Raw genomic sequence first — 20,982 nt, 5'->3', positions numbered from 1 at the left:
AAACCTTTAAAAGGTGATTAGCCCATAAGTACCCTGTCCTCATAAATGGATTAATGATGTTACTATAGGAGTAGGTTCATAATTTCTGGAGTGAATTCTCTAGAAAAGGTTAAGTTTGACCTTCTTCTGCCCTTTCTGTCAAGCTACCACCGAATAATGCAGGAAAAAGGTCCTTGCTAGATTCTAATCCCTTGATCTTGGACTTTCCAACCTCTAGAACCATGAAAAATAAACATTTATTGTTAATCAATTACTCACTCTGTGGTATTTTGTTATAACAACATAAAAGGGACTAAGAAAGGCAATTTCTTACAAAGTTAAACATACAGCCGGGGGTGGTGGCGCACGCTTGTAATCCCCGCGCTTGGGAGGCGGAGACAGGAGGATTCATGCAGGTTCAAAGCCAGCCACCGCGCTGGCTTAAGAGACCCTGTTTCCAAATAAAAACATAAAATAGGTCTGGGAGTGTAGCCCGGAGGTAGAAGGGTTTCCAGGGACCCCAGTACCACCAAACGAATAAACAAAAAAACCATACCACATGACCCAAGAGTTCCACTTCTAGGTATTTACCTAAGAAATGTCAAATAGCAGATTTGTAATGCCCCAAATACCTGGAAACAACTAAAATGTCCATCAACAGGAGTGGTATTGCTGGATCAAATGGTAGATTTGTTCCCATTCTTCTGAGGATTCTCCATACTGTTTTCCAAAGTGGTTGCACTAATTTGCAATCCCACCAACAATGTTGTAGAGTTCCCACTTCTCCACATTCTCGCCAGCATCTGTTGTTTGTGTTTTTAATGAATGCCATTCTAGTTGGAGTTAGGTGAAATCTCAGGGTAGTTTTGATTTGCATCTCCCAGATTGCCAGTGATGTTGAGCATTTTTTCATGCATTTATTGGCCATTTGAATTTCTTTTTGTGTGAAATGTCTATTTAGTTCGTTTGCCCATTTTGTTATTGGATGCTTTGTTTTCTTACTGTTGAGTTTCTTGACTTCTCTGTATATTCTAGATATTAGTCCTCTATCAGAGGGGTAGGTGGCAAAAATCTTCTCCCATTCTGTTGGCTCTCGATTGAGGTTCTTGATCATTTCCTTTGCTGAACAGAAGCTCTTGTTTCATGCAATCCCACATATTGATTCACCTTTAATTTGTTATGCCTTTGGGGTCTTGTTGAGAAAGGGTTTATTTGTGCCTATGTGTTGCAGTATTAGACCTATGCCCTCTTCAAGGGGCTTCAAGGTCTCTGATTTGATTTCCAGGTCTTTGATCCATCTTGAATTGGCTTTTGTACAGGGTGAGAAAGTGGGATTAATTTCCAATTTTCTGCATATGGTTAACCAGTTTTGCCAACACCATTTGTTGAAGAGGCTATCTTTTCTCCAGTGTATGTTTTTGGCCCCTTTGTCAAAAATCAACTGGCTGAAAGTGTGTGGACTTGTTTCTGGGTCTTCTATTCTACTCCATTGGTCTATGTATCTGTTTTTGTGGCAGTACCATGCTGTTTTTATTACAATGGCTTTGTAGAAAAGTTTAAAGTCAGGTATTGTGATTCCTCCTGCCTGGTTTTTGTTGCTGAAAACTACCTTGGCTATTCTGGGCTTTTTGTTATTCCAGATAAGTTTAAGGACTGATTTTTCTATGTCTGTGAAGAATGATCTTGGTAATTTAATGGGCATTGCGTTAAATCTGTAGATCACTTTTGGGAGGATGGCCATTTTAATTATATTTATTCTGCCAATCCATGAACATGGAAGATTCTTCCATCTTCTAAGATCTTCTTTATTTTTTCAGTGTTTTATTACTAAGTATTTTATTTTTTTGTGGGAGATCCTGAGTGGAAGTGTTTTCTAAATTTTTCAGTGGATTTATGGTTGGTGTACAGGAAAGCTTCTGATTTTTTAAGATTGATTTTGTATCCAGATACTTTGCTGAATTTATTGATCAGTTCTATAAGTCTTTTGGTTGGGTTTGTTGTGTTTTCCAAATATAGTATCATGTCATCTGCAAATAGTGAAAGTTTGAGTTCTTCTTTTTCTATTTGTACTCCTCTGATTTCCTTTTCCTGCCTTATTGCTCTGGCTAGAGTCTCTAGTACTATATTGAAGAGAAGTGGTGATAATGGACATCCTTGTCTCGTTCCTGTTTTTAGGGGGAATTCTTGAAGTTTTCCCCCATTTAATATGATATTGGCGGTAGGCTTATTGTAGATTGCCTTAATAATGTTGAGATATGTTCCTTCTATTCCAATTCTCTGCAGTGTTTTTTTTTTATCATAAATGGATGTTGAATTTTATCAAATGCTTTTTCAGCATCTATTGAAAATGATCATGTGATTTTTGTCCTTGATTCTGTTTATATGGTAAATTACATGGATTGATTTTCGTACGTTGAACCAGCCTTGCATCCCTGGGATGAACCCTTGATGTGGTGATAGAATGCGTATGATTTTCTTGATGTGGTGTTGAATGCGTGTTGCTAGTATTTTAATAGTTTTGCATCCAAGTTCATCAGAGATATAGGCCTGTAGTTTTCCTTCCTTGAACTGTCTTTATTCAGTTTGGGTATTAGTGTGATGTTGGCTTCACAGAATGTATTTGGGAGAGTCCCAGTTTTTTCTATTTTGCAAAATAGTTTGAGAAGTATTGAGGTTAGCTCTTCTATAAAGGTTTTATAGAATTCACTTGGGAAACCATCTGGTCCGGGGCTTTTCTTTGATGGTAAGCTCTTTATTGCTGTTTCAATCTCTTTGATTGTTATTGGTTGGTTTAAGTGTTCTATATCTTCTTGATTCAGTTTAGGAAGGTTGTATTTATCTAGAAAGTTGTCGATTTCCTCCAGATTTTCCATTTTGTTGGAGTATAGTTTTTCAAAGTAGTTTCCGATAATCCTCTGGATTTCTATACTGTCAGTAGTAATTTCTCCTTTTTCATCCCTTATCTTCATAATTTGGGTTGATTCTCTCTTTTTTTTAGTTAGGTTGGCTAGTGGTTTATCTATCTTGTTAATTTTTTCAAGAAACCAGCTTTTGGTTTTGTTGATTTTCTGTACTGCTTTTTTATTCTCTATTTCATTAATTTCTGCTCTAATTTTAATAATTTCCTGTCTTCTACTGGCTTTGGGGTTCAATTGTTCCTGCTTGTCAAGGGTTTTGAGGTATGTTGTTAGGTTATTTATTTGAAGATTTTGTTTTTCTTATGTGAGCACTCAGTGCTATAAATTTTCCTCTTAATACTGCTTTCAAAGTGTCCCAGAGGTTTTGATATGTCGTATCTTTATTTTCATTTGTTTCTAAAAATTTCTTTATTTCACCTCTTACATTTTCTATGACCCATTTTTCATTCAGAAGTGTAGTGTTCAGTCTCCACATGTTTATGTTGTTTCTCTGGGTCTTCTTATAAGTTGATTTCTAGTTTCATTCCATAATGGTCTGAAATGATACAGGGAAGTATGTAACATTTTTAAATTTGCTAGTGCTCATTTTGTGTCCCAGGATGTGATCTATTTTGGAGAAGGTTCCGTGAGCAGCTGAGAAAATGTAAACTCTGCTGTAGTTGGGTGAAATATTCTGTATGTGTCCGACAGGTCCATTTGGTTAATGGTGTTCTTTAGTTCTGAGGCATTTTTACAGATCCTTTTTCTGGAAGATCGGTCTAGTGTTGTGAGAGGTGTGTTGAAATCTCCCAGTATTATTGTATTGGGATTTATGTGTGACTTCATGTCACAAAGTGTTTGATTTATAAAAGTAGCTGCACCTATGTTTGGGCATAGATGTTGATTATTGTTATTTCCTCTTGCTGGATTATTCCTTTTACCAGTCAAATATGACCTTCTTTGTCTCTTCTAATAAGTTTGGGTTTGAAGTCTAACTTGTCTGATATCATAGTTGCTACTCCTGCTTGTCTTCGAGTTCCATTAGCATGGATTATCTTGCTCCAGTCCTTTACCTTGAATTTGTTCCTATCTTTACTTGTGTTTCTTGTAAGCAACAGATGGATGGATTTTGGTTTTTAATCCATTTTGCCACTTTATGTCTTTTTATTGGGGAGTTGAGGCCGTTTACAGTCAGTGTGATTATAGAGAGATAATTTTTAATTCCTAAAATGTTAAGATTTTATTTCTGTTTGAGATACAGTTTATTCTTCTTTGCTTAGTTGTCTGCTGGATGGGAAATCTTGTTTCTTTGGTCCTGGCGTGTATTATCTATTTCTTCTTTGCAGTTAGTCTCCTTGAGTATTTTCTCTAGCGCTGGTTTTGAAGACATAAATTCTTTCAATTTCTGTTTCTCATGGAAGCTTCTTATTTCCCCATCTAATTTGAACAGTAGTTTTGCTGGGTAGGAAATTTTTGGCTGGAAGTTGTTTTCTTTCAGAGTTTGGAATATGTTACTCCAAGCCCTTCTGGCTTTCATGACTTAGTTTGGGAAGTCTGGAGTGATTATAATTGGTTTGCCTCTGAACATCACTTGGCCTTTTGTTTTTGTTGCCTTTAAGATTCTTTCCTTGGCTTCCACATTAGTCATTTTGACAATTATGTGGCGTGGGAACCTCTTCTGTCATCTGTCTAAAGGGAGTTCTGTAAGTTTCCTGGACCTGTGTATCGACCTCTTGCTCTATGGAAAATTGTCTGCTATCATTACCTTGAAGAGATTATTGATCCCTTTGGTTTCACCTTCTTTTCCCTCATCTATTCCAATTATTCTTAGGTTAGCTCTCTTAAAATGTGCCCATATTTCTTCAATGTCAAATTCCTGCTGCCGGATTTTTTTTTTTTTTAAATTAGAGACTATGTGTTCCTTTTTGGAGTGGTCATCTTCTAGGAGTGAAATTCTATTCTCCATGTGGTCTAATCAGTTGTTTATACTTTGAATTGAGGCCTTTACTTCAATGATTGCATCCTTTATCTCTTTTTGACTCTCTCTGAATTCTTCTCAAAAGTCCTCTATTATTTCTACAGTTATTTTCCTGATTTGATCTTCTAGAGATCTCTGAATTTCTGTGTTATCAGGTTCTGATGTTGTGGGCATTCATTGCTCCATTGTTATTCCTCTTTCCCATGATTTCGGAAGTTTGTGCCTTCTCTGGGTTCTTCCCTGGGTCGCTACAACTTCACTTAAGGTGCTCTGGATCTCGAGTCTGTGGTATCACAGTCACCACTACTCCTTTACTGGGTTGTATCGCAAATGTTCAGACCCAGGGAGTCAATCGAGGCTGCTTTAGACCATGGGGGTGCCACGCTGGGCGTTCTCCCATGGGGAGTTGCAACTATGGTGTGATATCTTTGCCGCCGCCACTCCCCCACTGGGTTGGACTGCAAAAATCTCTGACCCAGGGAGACTATGTGCACAAGTCCCTGGGAGTGCAGTACTGGGATTTCTCCTCTAGGGGTCGCAATTTGACTCACGGTTGTTGAATGCGCTGATGGAGCTGTAGTCAACTCAGTGAACTCACTGCTGCCGCCGCTGGCAATATGACACCTCTGCCACACCCTCGGCCGTGAGGCTGGCATGTTTCTTCTCTGGTTTTGAGCTCTGCTCTGAGTCCCTGCAGGGTGTGCTGAGCCCGGCCCTTGGGAGCTTTAGACGCTCCTTGAGCCAAAAAAACTGCTGAATTACATTCGGCTGTTCTGCAGCTGCTCGCCTCAGCTTGTTGTCTATCTCTTCTCTCTAGAGCCTGGTGGGTTGTTTCTGGAGCCGTCCGGTGAATTTGCTGCTGCCGCCAGCAATATGGCACTGCTGCTACATCCTCGGCTGTGAGACCAGCGTATCTCCTCTCTGGTTTTGAGCTCCATTCTGAGTCCTCCTCCTCTCTGGAGCCTGGTGCTGCGAGGGAAGATGGCGCCGGTGCAGCTCCATGCCGCAGCTCTGGCTGCGGCACTGTGGGCTGGTTTCTTTCTGGTGTCTGGTTGTTCTTGCAGCCCTGTTTTACTCTGTCCCTTGTATTTACAGTTTTTATTTCTCTGCTGATGGTGTTTTCTGGCTATGAGAGGCGCTGATTTTGTGGTAATAGAGATCGATTGTTAGCAGGACTTGTAAGCGCCGCTTTTCTGTCGCCATCTTCCCGGAAGTCACAAAAAATTTTCTACAAGTAATACCACATGCCTGCCCACTACCTACATCTGTGCCATACCATCTTCTTGTTCCTACGTGAAATGGATAAAGCCCACCCACTTGTATACTAGATTCCTTCCAGCCTCATTTACTCACCACTCACCTACCACCACGACCACCCTTAGTCACTTCCATTAATATAAAATAGGTTGTATTCTTCCCTGGCTTAAAAAAAAGAAAGAAACAACTTATCCTTAACAAAATGATCCTATTTTTCTGCCCATTTCAGAGTAAAACTCCTTTTTAAAATTCATTTGTATTCACTTGTCTATTTGTTTTTCTCTAGAATCCATTTGAATCAGCTTTGTACCAGAACATGACAAAATGGTACTCTAGGGACCTCAATAATTTTGTTTTTGTCTTAAAAGAACATACAGGATTAGTGAAAAAGGGCTAACATGCATTTAATTAGAGATCTAAAAAAAATGAGATAGTGGCAGTATCTGGAGGAATTCTGACTAAAAATTTCCCAGACCCATTAAAAGACACCAATCGTCCAATCCCGAAAGCCCAATGAAGTCTATCTTAGTTAAAAGTCTACAACCAGACATTTCATAGTGAAACTGCAGATCATCAAATCAAAGAAAAAAATTTAAAAGAAAAAAAAAAGCCTTGAAAAGATACTGTTACTTCTCACCAGTATTAATGGAAACCAGCAGAGTAGAATGGTATTTTTAAATCCCTGGGAATTCTATTCCCACTTTGAAACTATCAAGATTGGGTACAAAATGAAGACATGCTCAGACAAGCAAATATTAGAAGAATTTAGCACCACAGACTCACTGAAGAACTGACTTACCAAAGGCAGAAGATAGAGTATCCCAGAGAAAAAGATGCAAGAAGAAGAGAAAAGACAGTAGAAGGTCCCAATGAACACTGAATTCATAAAAAAGTAGCAAAACTATATGATAAAACAGAATTAAACCATATAATGAAAATGCATATATGTTTACAGGGATATTGTTATGGTTTAGATATGGTTTGAGTGTGACCCCCAATGTTTCATGTGTAGAAATAAAATTTTGGCCATGAAATAACTATGGTGTTTAAAGGGGGGCATTTAGGAAGTGATTCAGATTAGATAAGATTATTAGGGTAAGGTTCCCTTGACTGAATCCTCGTGGCTTTATAAGTGGGAGGAAGACTACACATATGTGCACTCCCGGACCCCTGTCATGGGATGCTCTGTATCGTCTTGGGCATCTGCCAGCAAGAAGGCTATCACCAGATGTGAACCCTGGACATTCAGAATTCTGTGAGCCAAAACAATCTTTTTTTTTTTTTTGCTAAAACATACCCAAGTCTGAGACATGTGTTAGTAAGCAATAGAAAATAGACTAATATGGATGTATATCCATACAATGGAATTCTATATAGCAATTAAAGGGAAAAAATACAACTACATGGCTGTGTCTGTTCAGTATAGTGCTAAACAAAAGAAGCAAAAACAAAAAGAACTAAATAGCCAGGCGTGGTGACACACACTTATAATCCCAGCACTTGGGAGGCTGAGACAGGAGGATCGCACAGGTTCGAAGCCAGGCTCAGCTACTTAGTGAGGCCCTCAGCAATTTAGTGAGACCCTGTTTCCAAATAAAATATAAAATAGGTCTGGGAGTGTAGAAAGCCCCTGGGTTCCAGACAGGGGTCAAAACTCAAGAGGTAAAATGCCACTGGGTTATATCCTCAAGCACCAAAAAATTACAATAATTATTTAAGCTACTAAGTATACATTTATATACTTTTTTGTATACATTATCTATTTCACAGTAAGAATCATTTTTTCTGATACTAGAGATTAAGCTGAAGAGCATTCTACATCCGAGCTACACTCCCAGCCCACCCTTTTCTATATTTTTGTATTTTGAAACAAGGTCTTGCTAAATTGTTGAGGCTAGCCTGGACTGCAATCCTTCTGTCTCAGCCTTCCAAATACTGGGATTATAGGTGTGCATCACCATACCCAGCTATTTTGCCACTAATAACTTCTGTCACAAATATTAGCAATTCTCTTACAAGTTTCTCATATTTAACCACGTAAATGATGAAAAAGATGATATAAAAATGTTATGGAAAAGAATTTATTCTCTTACAATATTCTTCCCCCTTCTATGATACTGGGGATTGAACCCAGTGTGTTTTACCTCCAAGCTACAGCCCCAGTCCTATTTTATTTTTTATTCTGAAACTTGGTCTCACTAAGTTGCCAAGCGCCTTGCTATGTTGCTGAGGCTGGTCTTGAGCCTGTGATTCTCCAGTCTCAGCCTCCCAAGTACTAGGATTAAAGGCTTATGTAGCCATACTCACATCTATTACTGTTACCCCATTTTTCTATATAAAATATTAATGTTCAATACTCTACATACCTGGATATTTTCCCTACTCCATGTATGTGGTGTTTTACTGGCAAGCAATTTCAGATCTTGAATAGCAAGTTTCTTTACTGCTTTCCTGGGATCATTCTTCAAATATTGCAACAGAAGCTGGATCTATAAAGGAAGTTAAGTCACTCCATGAAAAATACTGTTACTGAAATTATCGCTAGGAATGCAATGTTGTTTAGTGAATCTACTAGATCTGAGACAGGATGCACTTCAAATCAGAACCCTGCCACTCTTTAGCTATGTGTCTCTGCTGAGCCCCTTTCTCTTTGTATATAAAATGCTCCTGTTTAACCTCCATGGTTCTAGCACTTAACACTCAATCCTTTTACTGTCACCCTCACATCCTGTCCTGTGCTCCCCAATATCTCATTCTCCTCTGAGGCTCCCAAGAATCAGTGATGCATATAGAAATGAAAAAGGAAATTCAACTCATCCTTATCAAAGGGACCACAAAGCCACCAAAGCTTATGGGTTACTCCCTCAGTTTTTATTATATATTTAATATGTAAGTTCATTGAAGAATAAAAAGTTTACAGAAGAATTACCTGCTTAGGCGTATCGACCAAAGATGAAGCTGCAAGCAGAGTAAAAGTATGCAATGAAACAATCACCATTTTGGTGGAAGGATAGGATGTGACCAGCTGTTGTAAAAGCTGACGAGCACTGGAAGCCAGGATAGCATCATGGTGCATGTGCTGTAGGATGGGGATCAACTTCAGCTTCAAGTCTACTGGCGTAGCTAAACCTACATGTGAAAAGAATTCTCACATCATCATCCTTAATAATTCATATCTAAAAGGCTAATTCAATTAATAAAATGTCCATTTTAAAAAACAGTGCTTAAGCTGGGCATGGTGGCACAAAATTGTAATGCCAGTATTTGAGAGGATCACAGGTTTGTGGCCAGCCTCAGCTACTTAGTGTGGTCCTCTGCAATAAAGTGAGACACTGTTTCGAAAGAAAAAATAGGGCTGGTGGGATAGCTCTAAGGTAGATTTCCCCTGAGTTCAATCCCCAGTATGCAAAAAAGATAATACTATGTTGTTATGTATGTAACATTAAATATAATTATATTATGTCTAATCAATAAGCTCAATAGTTTTTCCAAAAGGTACTTTTCTTAATATTAACTTTTCAATTTATAAAGCTATATGCCGATAGTAGAAAAGGCCTTTAAAAGGCATAGTAGAATGCAGTCATATTTGTTGCCTATTTCTTCTCCTATTAAAAAGATTATACATACTTATAAATATATATACACATATACACACCCAATGGCTACAATTTGACTATACTAACAATTTTAATATTTTCTCCAACAACTTAGTCAACATCGATGTGAACAGACTGTGTACAGAATAGTTCTGAGGTTCTCAGAACTTTGTCTGTGTAGCAATGCTTTTATGGACTGCATATCTATCTGCAACCCCACAAAGGACTAAACCCAATGCAACTTTTTCCATCAACACTAGAGCTAAATAAATAAACAGAAAGATCTCATCTTCTACAGCATAACTTTGTGAAGAGAACGAAACTTTCTCCACCATAATGTACTACAAATATGCCAAAGACTAATTTATACTCTGAAGATCACTGGCTTTTCCATTGTGAAGTAACTGCCCATACAAATGTAAGATAACATTTCACAAGCAGCTGAAATGAAATGTCAGATACTCTTTTCCTACAACTGCTGTCACTTTCACATCTGGGGCCCAATCTTCCTCTACCTACTTCCTGTGCTTTTATCCCTCTCTTTTCTCCTAGTTCTTATTTTTGTTTTTTTGTTTGTGCTCATTCTAGATAAAACTTAAGGAATTACCTAAGTAATGAATCTTAAGTATACAGATCAATGAATTTTTACATTTGTTTATACCTATATAACTATCACTCAGCTATATAAACACTCTAGCACCTGGTAGTAGAAGATAAAAACAAAGCAATAAAGGGGGAACAGAATAAAGCTCAATTACCATTTTGTGGCCTTTTTCAATTATTTATGCAAAGTAAGTTCTCTTTTCTTCTAAATTGAAAGAATTTAAATGCATGTAAAATATAACTACTCTAAAGAAATTCCTACTGTAGAAAGTCATGATAGCAGAGTGGTTAGAAGCGTGAGCTTTCAAAGCCAAGGTGCAACTTATTAGTGTGTGACTCTGAACAAATACTCAGCTCTATTATGGTTCTATTTCCTTTGCTGTAAATTGGATATAATAGCATTACCTACCCAAGGCACCAAGTTGCACAATTCATAGGAATGCCATTTATAAGAACACAAAGAGAGTAGTGTTCTCTACAGTTGTGCAATGCCGTAACCCCAGAGCTTCCTTTAATGGATGTTATGTAGAAAAATGGGGTTAACACATGTAGGGCACTCTTTAGAAGGTGAAATTAGAAAAATAGAGCTTTGCAGGTTATGGTAAGAAATTGGATCTGATTCCAGCTGCACATGGCAGACAGTGAAGGGACATTAACAAAGAGAGCCCAGGGCTCCTAATAACACTCCCCCTCAATCAGAATGTTCTTTTGATAATCTATCTGCATGGCTCACTCCTTTCCCTCCTTTTCATCTTGTTTCATCAGGAGTTTCCCCCATCAACATATATTAAATAGAAAAGCTCTCCTCCCAGCCTGCCTTCCCCTCTAGGAACTCTCACTTCTTAACTGACCTTTTCTCCCCTCACCTGACATGTCATATCTGTATCAGCCTATCACCCATGCCCACTGGTTACATTAGGACAAGGGCTTTCCCCCCTTCAATTCTGTATCCTAAGCACTTAGAACAGTTCTGGCATATAGAAAAGAGTTAATAAATATCTGAATGAATGGTGACTATCATATAGTAAGTACTTAATAAATGTTAACTATTACTTATATAAATTCCATCAAGTCACTTCATATTATTAAATGAAGCATACATACCTTGAATCATTTCACTGATTTTGTTACAGATTCCTACTGCAAAATCCCTTTGGAAAGAAAGAACAGGAAAAACTTTGAAGACAAAAAGTTATATTTGCTTATGTTTTCTAAGGACATGACATGGAACACAATTGGCACAGGAGAAATGCAATACTCCAAAGTATAACCAATATTCCAAAAGTCAGGTGCTGGGGCGAGGTAAAAAACAACAACAAACAGTTAAAACAAAGCCTCCAACCACCCAAACAGGCTCATGTCAACAATTTTCTCACATGGTATTTAAGGAAAGAGACACTGATATGTGAAGGCTGTCACTATTTGGGAACATGATACTTGAGGCTAACTTTCTCTCTCTTTTATTATGGTGGTACTGGGCATTGAACCCAGGGGTATTCTACCCCTAAGCTACACCCCCACCTCTATTTTATTATTTTGAAAAAGGTTTTCACTGGATTGTGAGGACCTCAATAAATTGCTGAGGCTGGCTGTGAACCTGCAATCATCCTTTCTCAGGCTCCCAAGTACTGGGATTACAGGGATATGACACCACATCCCAATAAGGATATACTTTTACTTAAAAAGCTTTTAATGCACAAGCTCTGGTTACATAAGCAACAAAGCCAATTCCTAAGGTCATGAATTTGAGAAAAGAGAAGATATGAAATAGCAGAAATGCAGTAGGAAATATGGATAGAATCTTACTGAAACTACTTAGCCACAGTACTAGATGTGTATTTTAATATGCTAGATATACTAGATTTTAATACTAGATTTTAATATGCTAGATTTTAAATACTAGATATGTGTATTTTCCAAGGTGTTATTTTTGATTCTATTATAACAGAAACATCAACTAATATTAAAAAGGTTAATAAACACGAATATTTAAGGTAAAACAAAATACATAAAGAAAATGATAGATAAGAGTATCAAATTTGACTTATTTAGCCATAGTGATTATATAAGACATGAAATATTTTCCCCCTGAAGTTCAATGGAAGCCTAAATTATTTCCTGCCACTAAGATATTTTCATGCCGGGCATGGTGGCGCACGCTTGTAATCCCCACACTTGGGAGGCAGTGACAGGAGGATCAAGCAGGTTCGAAGCCAGCCTTGCTGGCTTAAGAGACCCTGATTCTCTCACAAGCGAGGAGTGGTGTTTTCCACAGACTAAATAATATATGATGACATCATCTCTGATCAGCTAATGCAAGGTGTGCTTTGTATTCTGTTTTTTAGAAATTTCTTTTCTGTTTTTTTGTGGGTCTTGGGATAAAATCCAGGACCCTCTGCATGCTAGGCAACTGTATTCCAGTGAGCTACAATCCTAGACCCTAGAATTCCACAGCTGTATGTTTATTACATAAATGTGTTCTTTGAGATTAATTCAGTTTGCTCTCAATCCCCCTACTGTGCGCATATTAGATTGTAGCTATTATAATCTATGCAACGTCAGTATCAACCAATAAACTATTATTTTGAAATCCTGAAGCTTTCCTTGTGTTTTTGCAAAAACACATCAAGTATACTTTGTCTTGCTTTACAGTAAAAATTTGACTTTTCTAAAATTTTATCTCAAACTACTTTTGTTTTAAAATTTAACAATATATTATAAACAAAAAAAAGCTTACTGGAAAGAATTTTTCTCACACTTAGGGTGGCACACACTTGTAATGCTGGGATTACAAGCGTGTGCCACTCTAAGTGTGAGACCGAGACTGGAGGATCGCAGTTTGCGGACAGCCCCAACTACTTAGTGAGGTCCTCTGCAATTTAGTAAGACCCTGTTTCAAAATAAAGAATAAAAAATAGAAGCCGGGCATGGTGGCACACTCTTGTAATCCCAGCATTTGGGAGGCTGAGACTGGAAGATCATGGTTTGTGGACAGTCTCAGCTACTTAGTGAGGCCCTCTGCAATTCAGTGAGACCTGGTTTCAAAATAAAGAATAAAAAATAGGGCAGGGGGTGTAGCTCGGAGGTTGAATGCTCTGGGTTCCATCCCCAGACCCACAAAACACACACACACACACACACACACACACACACACACACACAAACACACACACACAAATAAAAATAAAAATAAACAAAACTGACAAATTGGAAAGCACACATCAAGATTACAGTGGTGAGTCAGGTGTGATGACACAAGTCTATAATTCCAGTATTTGGAGCCTAATACAGGAAGATTGCTGGTTTGAGGTCAACCTCAGCAACTTACTCACTTTGCTATTTGGCAGACATTTTCTTAAAGGTGAATAAAGGGAGCTTATAGCCTGAAGGCAAGTAACAATTTGTTGAACTTTAAGTAAAAATTACAGAATTTCAGAAAACTCCCATGTGTTGCCGTGAATTTGAAAGCTTAATATTTGAACCTTTCCTAATGAAATTAGTGGTGATATTAACAAATGTGATCCTTTGATATTATACAAAAAAACAAGTCAACATTTGAAAGACTTGTATAACACAGTGAACTAATGTTTTCCAAGAGACCAATGTGTACATTAAACTATACATACATTTAAAAGGTTTTAAAAGACCTTTCTCTTTTATAACTGTGTGAGAATTTTCTTCATATGCTTTAATCAAAGCAATACTGCAACAGTGTTGAATGCAGAAGTAGATTAAGAATGTAGGCAGACATTAAAAAGATTTGCAGCTGGGCATGATGGCACACGCTTGTAATCCCAGCATTCGGGAGATTGAGACTGGAGGATCGCAGTTCACGGACAGCCTCAGCTACTTAGGCCCTCCACAACTTAGTGAGACCCTGTTTCAAAGTAAAGAATAAAAAATGGGAAAGGGGGTATAGCTCAGAGGTCAAATGCCTCTGGGTTCCATCTCCAGACCCGTAAAAAAGAAAAGGAAAAAAAAATTTGCAAAAAAATTTTAATGCTACTCTTCTCATAAAATTGTTTTTTGTTATGGAAAACATTTATTTTCAAAAGATACTTTTAAGGTAAAATACATTAATTTGATAGCTTTAAATATTTTTTTTTAAATTTAGGCATTTAACTTTGTAATACTATACATATTCACAGATATAGTCCATTGAAACAAAAGCTCTTAGAAAACCCCAGTAACTTTTTAAGAGTATCAAGGAATTCTGATAACAAAAGTTTGAAAACTATTGCTCTAAGATACTGTTTTCACACATGAGAAAAAGTAAGGTATAAATATCTTTAGGTATAAAGCAAGTGGTATATACATTAGGAAATCCATAGAGACTAGGTTCTACCTCAGAGGGCTCTTGCACTTGGTAGTCCTTCTGTGTGCATCATTTAGGTTTCCGCACAGGTGCCTCTTTACTACTCAGTTTTGGCTCAAATGTCATCTCCTCAGAGAGGTCTGCCCTACGTAGCTCACTCAGGCCATTATCACAATATTGTTTTTATTTTTTAGTTAGCTAGTTTCTTTTTGTGGTACTGGGGATTGAACTCAGGGGCATTACATTTCTGAGCTACACCCCCAGCCTTATTTTATTTTTATATTGAAAGAGTCTCACTAGGTTAATGAGAGTCTCACTAGCTGCGGAGGCTGTCCTCGAACCTGTGATCTTCCTATATGAGCTTTCCAAGTACTAATTTTAATGGCATGCACCAACATGACTGGTTGTTTTATTTCTTCATAACTCTAACATCTGAATTTATTTTCTATTTACCTACAATAAGGCCTGACTTTTTCAGCCCTGTATTCCTCGTACTTGGAATATCTAGATATGGTGGCTATGCAATAAATATTTATTAACTATATAAAAATTCATTAATACCTCAATATTTAAAAATCTGTTAATCGTGGTGGCACACACTTATAATCCCAGCATTCGGGAGGCTGAGAAAGGAGGATTGCAGTTTGTGGACAGCCTCAGCTACTTAGCAAGGCCCGCTAAAACTTACTGTTTCAAAACCCTGTTTCAAAATAAAGAATAAAAAATAGGGCAGGGTGTGTAGCTCAGGGGTTGAATGCCCCTGGGTTACATCCCCAGACCCACAAAGAAAAAAAAAAAAAATCTGTTACAAGAAAAAAAAATCTGTTACAAGCCTTAACAGCCAATAAGCTGTAAACAACTAGGGGTTTGTGGATTTATTTTGTCTAATAAAAATTTTTAAATTCTTTGTGTGGGGATGTATGCTGGGGACTGAACCCAGAAGCATGCTACCAACTGAGCTTATACCCTCAGCCCTCTTTTAAAGATTATTTTAGGTTCTTGCTAAGTTGTCAAAGCTGGCCTTCAACCTGTGATCCTCCTGTCTCAGCTTCCCAAGTACTGAGATACTAGAGTATATACCACTACACTCAAATTCTTAATATCATCACTTAAACATGGTGAGATTTAACCATTAAAGTTGCATATTCTCATCTTACTCCCCTTCCCCATCCCCATCCCCAATCACACCTGCCAGCACTAAGCTGATCTTCCAGTACTCTGACAACCAGCAGATGCCACAGGGCAGTTGTCTCTCTCAGACAGAGCTGCTGCTCTTCACTGTCACCACCAGAGGACACCACTCTCACTGTCAGGATCGCTGAGACCTGATGGCATTTGGCTCCTGCCAACTCCTCCTCTGTGCTCAGGACTAGCTCTTTGAAAAATAAAACTGTGATTTTGAATCTCCTCCTTACCTCTCACAGTGTACAGGAATCAACTCAAGATAGATCAACGACTTGGAAATTAGACGAGAGACTGAAGTTATTAGAGGAGGGCATAGGCTCAACACTCCCAACATATAGGTAGACAGTAACTTTCTCAACAATTCCTCCAAAGTACAGAAAATTAAAGCAAGAATTAACAAGTGGAATGGCATCAAACTAAAGTTTCTGCTTATTAAAGGAAACCATCAAGAACCTAAAGAGAAAGCCTACAAAATGGGAAAAGATCTTTACCAGTCACCACTCTGATAGAGGGCTAATATCCAGAATATTCAAAGAGCTCAAAAGACTCTACACTAGCAAAACAAATAACCCAATCAAGAAATGGGCAACTGAATTAATACACAATTCACAAAAAAAAAGATATAAATGGCCAATAGATACATGAAAAAATGTTCTATATCATTAGCCATCAGGGAGATGCAAATCAAAACTATATTGAGCTAGGCGTGGTGGCGCACGTTTATAATCCCTGAGCTTGGGAGGCGGAGACAGGAGGATCGTGCTGGTTCAGAGCAAGCCTCGCTAGCTTAAGAGACCCTGTTTCCAAATAAAAATATAAAATAGGTCTGGAAGTGTAGCTCGGAGATAGAAGGGTTTCCAGGAACTCCAGCACCACAAAAACAAACAAACAAACAAACAAACAAACAAACAAACACACTACACTGAGATTCCATCTAACCCCAATCAGAGTGGCAAGCATAAAGAAATCAAACAACAAATGCTGGCGAGGATGTGGGGAAATTGGAACACTTTTACACTGTTGGTGAGAGTGCAAACTAGTTCAGCCACAATGGAGATCAGTGTGGAGATTCCTTAGAAAACTGAGAATGGGTCCACCGTATGACCCAGCTATACCACTCCTGGGTATCTTTCCAAAGAGGTTGAAATCAACTACAGTAACATATGCATACCCATGATCATAGGCCACACAATTCATAATAGCCAAAATATGGAACCAACCTAGGTCTCCATCAACAGATGAATGGATTGCAAAATTATGGGAAATACACACAATGGAATTTTATTCAGCAATAAAGAGAAACAAAATCATGTCATTTGCAAAAAGATGATCAGCCAAGCACAGAAAGAGAAGAGACATATGTTTTCTCTAAGATGCTCAAACTAGGGAGTATTGGGGATACCAGAGGGACTCTAGATAATGGAGGGGAAACCTAAGCAAAGCTAGAAAGGAAGGATAGGAGAGGAAGAAGGCTGAGGTTGATTAACTGGAGGAGCTACATTTGAATATGTGTAAAAATATGAATATAGCATGGTTAACCTGGACACTCATTGTTGGGAGGGGGAGAAAAGGGAAGTTGGGGTGGGGGTGAGAGCGCACCAAGCACTGTGTGAATATATGCCATTTTCAATATGATCCACATTAAAAAAACCCGTAATTTAAAAAAAAATAGATTATGTGTAGTTACAGTAGTGAAAAGGGGGAAGAAAAGGATTAAAAACATTTTTAAGGTTTTATTTGACAAGTTACTCTGATCTAAGACCCAAAATCGATAGAAATACTAAGACAAAAATCTATCAGTGTTAAGATAGGTGATCTAAAGCCAGGTCCTAATTTCTAGGAAGAGATAAACATTGACCTCAAATATATGTATTTCAACTGGGCCTGATGGTGGTACATGCCTGTAATCCCCATACTTGGAATGCTGAGACAGGAGGACTATTATAAGTTTGCAACTAGCCCCAGCAATTTAGTAAGGGCACTAGGAACTTACTGAGACTCTTTTTTCAAAATAAAATAGGATTGGGAATATATCTCAGAAGTAGAATGTCCCTGGGTTCAATCTCCAGTACCACACACACATACAAAAAAAAAAAAATATATATATATATATATATCATTAATTTTACACTCTGATATATTAAGTCCTTCAGACTTTCCTGCTGAAATAATTTGGTATTCTTTTATATCACAAATGCAAATGCATCATAATGAAAGATGGTATATTAAAAGTTTCTACATAGACTGTTAATTTATGTGCTTATCATCAATTTAATAAGTGAAGAATCTTATTGTTTCTGTTAGTCTTAATCATTTTCCAAGCCAGACTAGAAATTCTACTGCTGAAATTAGCTTCTATTTATAACATGAGAAAAACCAAAAATGATTCTACATATAAAATTTAACCACTAAATTATAAGTTTATACAAATTCAGAAACTAAATTTAGAAAACTACTTTTGAAACCACTAAAAATACTAAAAATATTTAATCTAACAGAAAGCTTTGGAACTTTGACAGTGGCACAGGTTTAATTCTTATTCAATGAAAGTAATTTTTAAAGTTTTCTCAATGTCATTAACTCTCAATAAAAAATTGCCTATTTTTCAAAAGTATAAATAAGAACTGCATTTACTGAGATATTTCTCCTCAATTTTACTATCCTTATTAAAAATAGGTTTGAAATTAAAATTTGTTTTCTATTCTCTACTCATCAATGAGTAAACCTAGAATTCTGAAGGTTTGGTAAGAACAGCTGAAGAGCATATGCATAAAAAGTAAAAGTGGAAGATAGTTGGAGATTGAGATTTATACCTATTATTCACTTGATTATAAAACTAAAACCAGAGGCGGGTGTGGTGGCGCACGCTTGTAATTCCTGCGCTTGGGAGGCTGAGACAGGAGGATTGCACAGGTTCGAAGCCAGCCTCAGCTACTCAGTGAGGCTTTCAGCAACTTAGTGAGACCCTGTTTCCAAATTAAAAAAAACAAAAACAAAAACAAATAAAACTAAAACTAGTTCATGGCTAGGTGCTAAGAAATGTATAAAAAGGAAATGATATATACCATCTTACCAAACAGAGACAATATTCTTTTTGTTTGTGTTTTGTTTTTGGTACTGGGGTTCCTGGAAACCCTTCTACCTCTGGGCTACACTCCCAGACCTATTTTATATTTTTATTTGGAAACAGGGTCTCTTAAGCCAGCGCAGCTGGCTTTGAACCTGTGTGATCCTCCTGTCTCTGCCTCACAAGTGCAGGGATTACAAGAATGCACCACCACACCCTGCCAGAGACAATATTCTGATATATACTTTGAGCCTTTATTCCTATTCCATAATTATAAATATTTGTTGCATGTAAATTACAACTACCTTCCTTGCCAAGAAAAAAAATTCAAGACACTTCAGATTCCTTAGGATAAAATCTTAGAAACAGATTTTTCAGAATCAAAGGGATGCATATGTTTAAGTATTTTCATACATTTACCAAAATGGCTCCCAGAAGGCAATGTTACTACTTTTATCAGTCAGTCCAGAGGCTATTTTTTTCACAAAGGTAAACAAAACCAAGTTAAACAGTAATAAAACCATGATCTATAGGGGGAGTGGTGAGTTGGCCCGGGCCACCCTCTCCCCTCATGCCATTTTGGCATGGGACTGTAACTATTTTCTGTATTTCTATCTTTTTAATAAACTTCTTTAAGTCTTCAAAAAAAATAAATAAAACCATGATCTATATTTCATAAAAAAAAGTTCTGTAGGTAACTACAGGAATGACATTCTGAATAGGCAAAAATTGGTTTTAGTTGGGCGTGACGGGACATGCCTATAATCCTAGTACTTGGCCAGCCAAGACAGGAGGATTACAGGTTTGTCACCAGCCTCAGTAATTTAATGAGACTCTTGGGAACCGTGAGACCCTGTTCGAAAACAAAAAATAAAAAGGGATAAGGGTATATCACAGAGGTAGAATGCCCCTGGGTTCAGGCCCCAGTACCAAAAAAAAAAAAAGATTTTAAAGTTATTGTCTTTGCCAAACTGTGTGTAGCTCTAATGCAAACAGTTCAACATTAGAAGACATTAAGAAAGTAGCAATTTAGTACTATGGATGTATGTGTGGAAGGCTCCTCAGTGGACAAAGCTTTTGCTATCTAATTCGTTCTAAACTAGTCTGTCAATCTGGAAACCAACACTTATATTTTTCTATTTTATATATACAAACTCTTGTTTCCTTCAACATACTGTAAATCCTCTTGGAAAAATATACCTTGTCATTTACATTTATCTATATCCCTAGTGTTCATATATTGATTAGTTATTCCTTCAAAAAAACTTCTTCAGAAGCCAAATTATTAAAAGGCCTATGCTTACTTTGACTGTGCAGAAAAGTTAGCAGCAGCAAAAACGGCAGCTTCAACTTCTACATTATCATGTGAATCCAAACTCTGACGAATACTGTGATGAGCGTTCTTCCTCTCAGGAATTATTGATGCCAGACTTCCCAACATCCTACAGAAATAAACCCAAAAAGAGTAGAAATAAATTATAAACTCAGGATAAAAAAAAAGGAAGTTAGATTATTAAAACTAGAATTTGTAGGTTATTCTATAAATCTCAGGTTACTAAAGTTTAACTTCAGGAATTAAGCGGTATCTCAAATTCTAAACAGTTGTACATACTTTAATATATCAGAACTATTAAAATGATTTATCACTGGGTGTGGTGGCACACACTTGTAATCCCAGTACTTGGGAGTCTGAGACAGGAGGATCATCACACAGGTTCAAACACAGCCTCAGCTACTTAGGCTCTCAGCAACTGTTTCCAAATAAAACAGAAAATAGGTCTGGGAGTATAGCCCGAAGGTAGAAAGCCTCTGGGTTCCATCCACAGCACCACAAAAAAAAAAAAAAAAAAAAAAAAAAACAAGCAAAATTTCTTTAAAATTATCTTAAAGTATATCCTAGCCAAATAGGGCCCAGAAGAGAAACTTTTGAATTATTAAAGAATCAAGATATCAATTTTCCAATGTTGCATAAAGTACATTTTTGTAAAGCATTAAAAGAATACAACAATTTTGCTATTAAGCAGATTCACAGTAAGGTTTCCCAGACATTTTCCCCACATCAATAAATACTGGCATGATGATTTTCAAATGTGTCCTCAACATCA

The 20,982-nt window shown here is 37.3% G+C and overlaps 1 protein-coding gene across 4 annotated transcripts in view; it reads right to left on the bottom strand.

Annotated features, from left to right (window-relative positions):
• The window catches only part of INTS7 (integrator complex subunit 7), a gene marked incomplete at both ends in the record, with an annotated part of 85,267 nt that overhangs the window by 45,846 nt on the left and 18,439 nt on the right, over positions 1-20,982 (bottom strand). For all 4 annotated transcript variants that reach the window (XM_080699385.1, XM_080699387.1, XM_080699386.1 and 1 more), the window contains 4 exons: positions 8,478-8,600; positions 9,041-9,240; positions 11,415-11,461; positions 20,182-20,319. In XM_080699385.1, the coding sequence (XP_080555511.1) occupies positions 8,478-8,600; positions 9,041-9,240; positions 11,415-11,461; positions 20,182-20,319 (508 nt within the window). The remainder of the gene's footprint in view (positions 1-8,477; positions 8,601-9,040; positions 9,241-11,414; positions 11,462-20,181; positions 20,320-20,982) is intronic.

The sequence above is a fragment of the Muscardinus avellanarius genome (genome assembly GCF_963383645.1).
Source record: "Muscardinus avellanarius genome assembly, chromosome: 7".
NCBI lineage: Eukaryota > Metazoa > Chordata > Mammalia > Rodentia > Gliridae > Muscardinus > Muscardinus avellanarius.
Note: the sequence above shows the minus strand (reverse complement) of the source record. Positions and strands in the feature narration are given on the sequence as shown.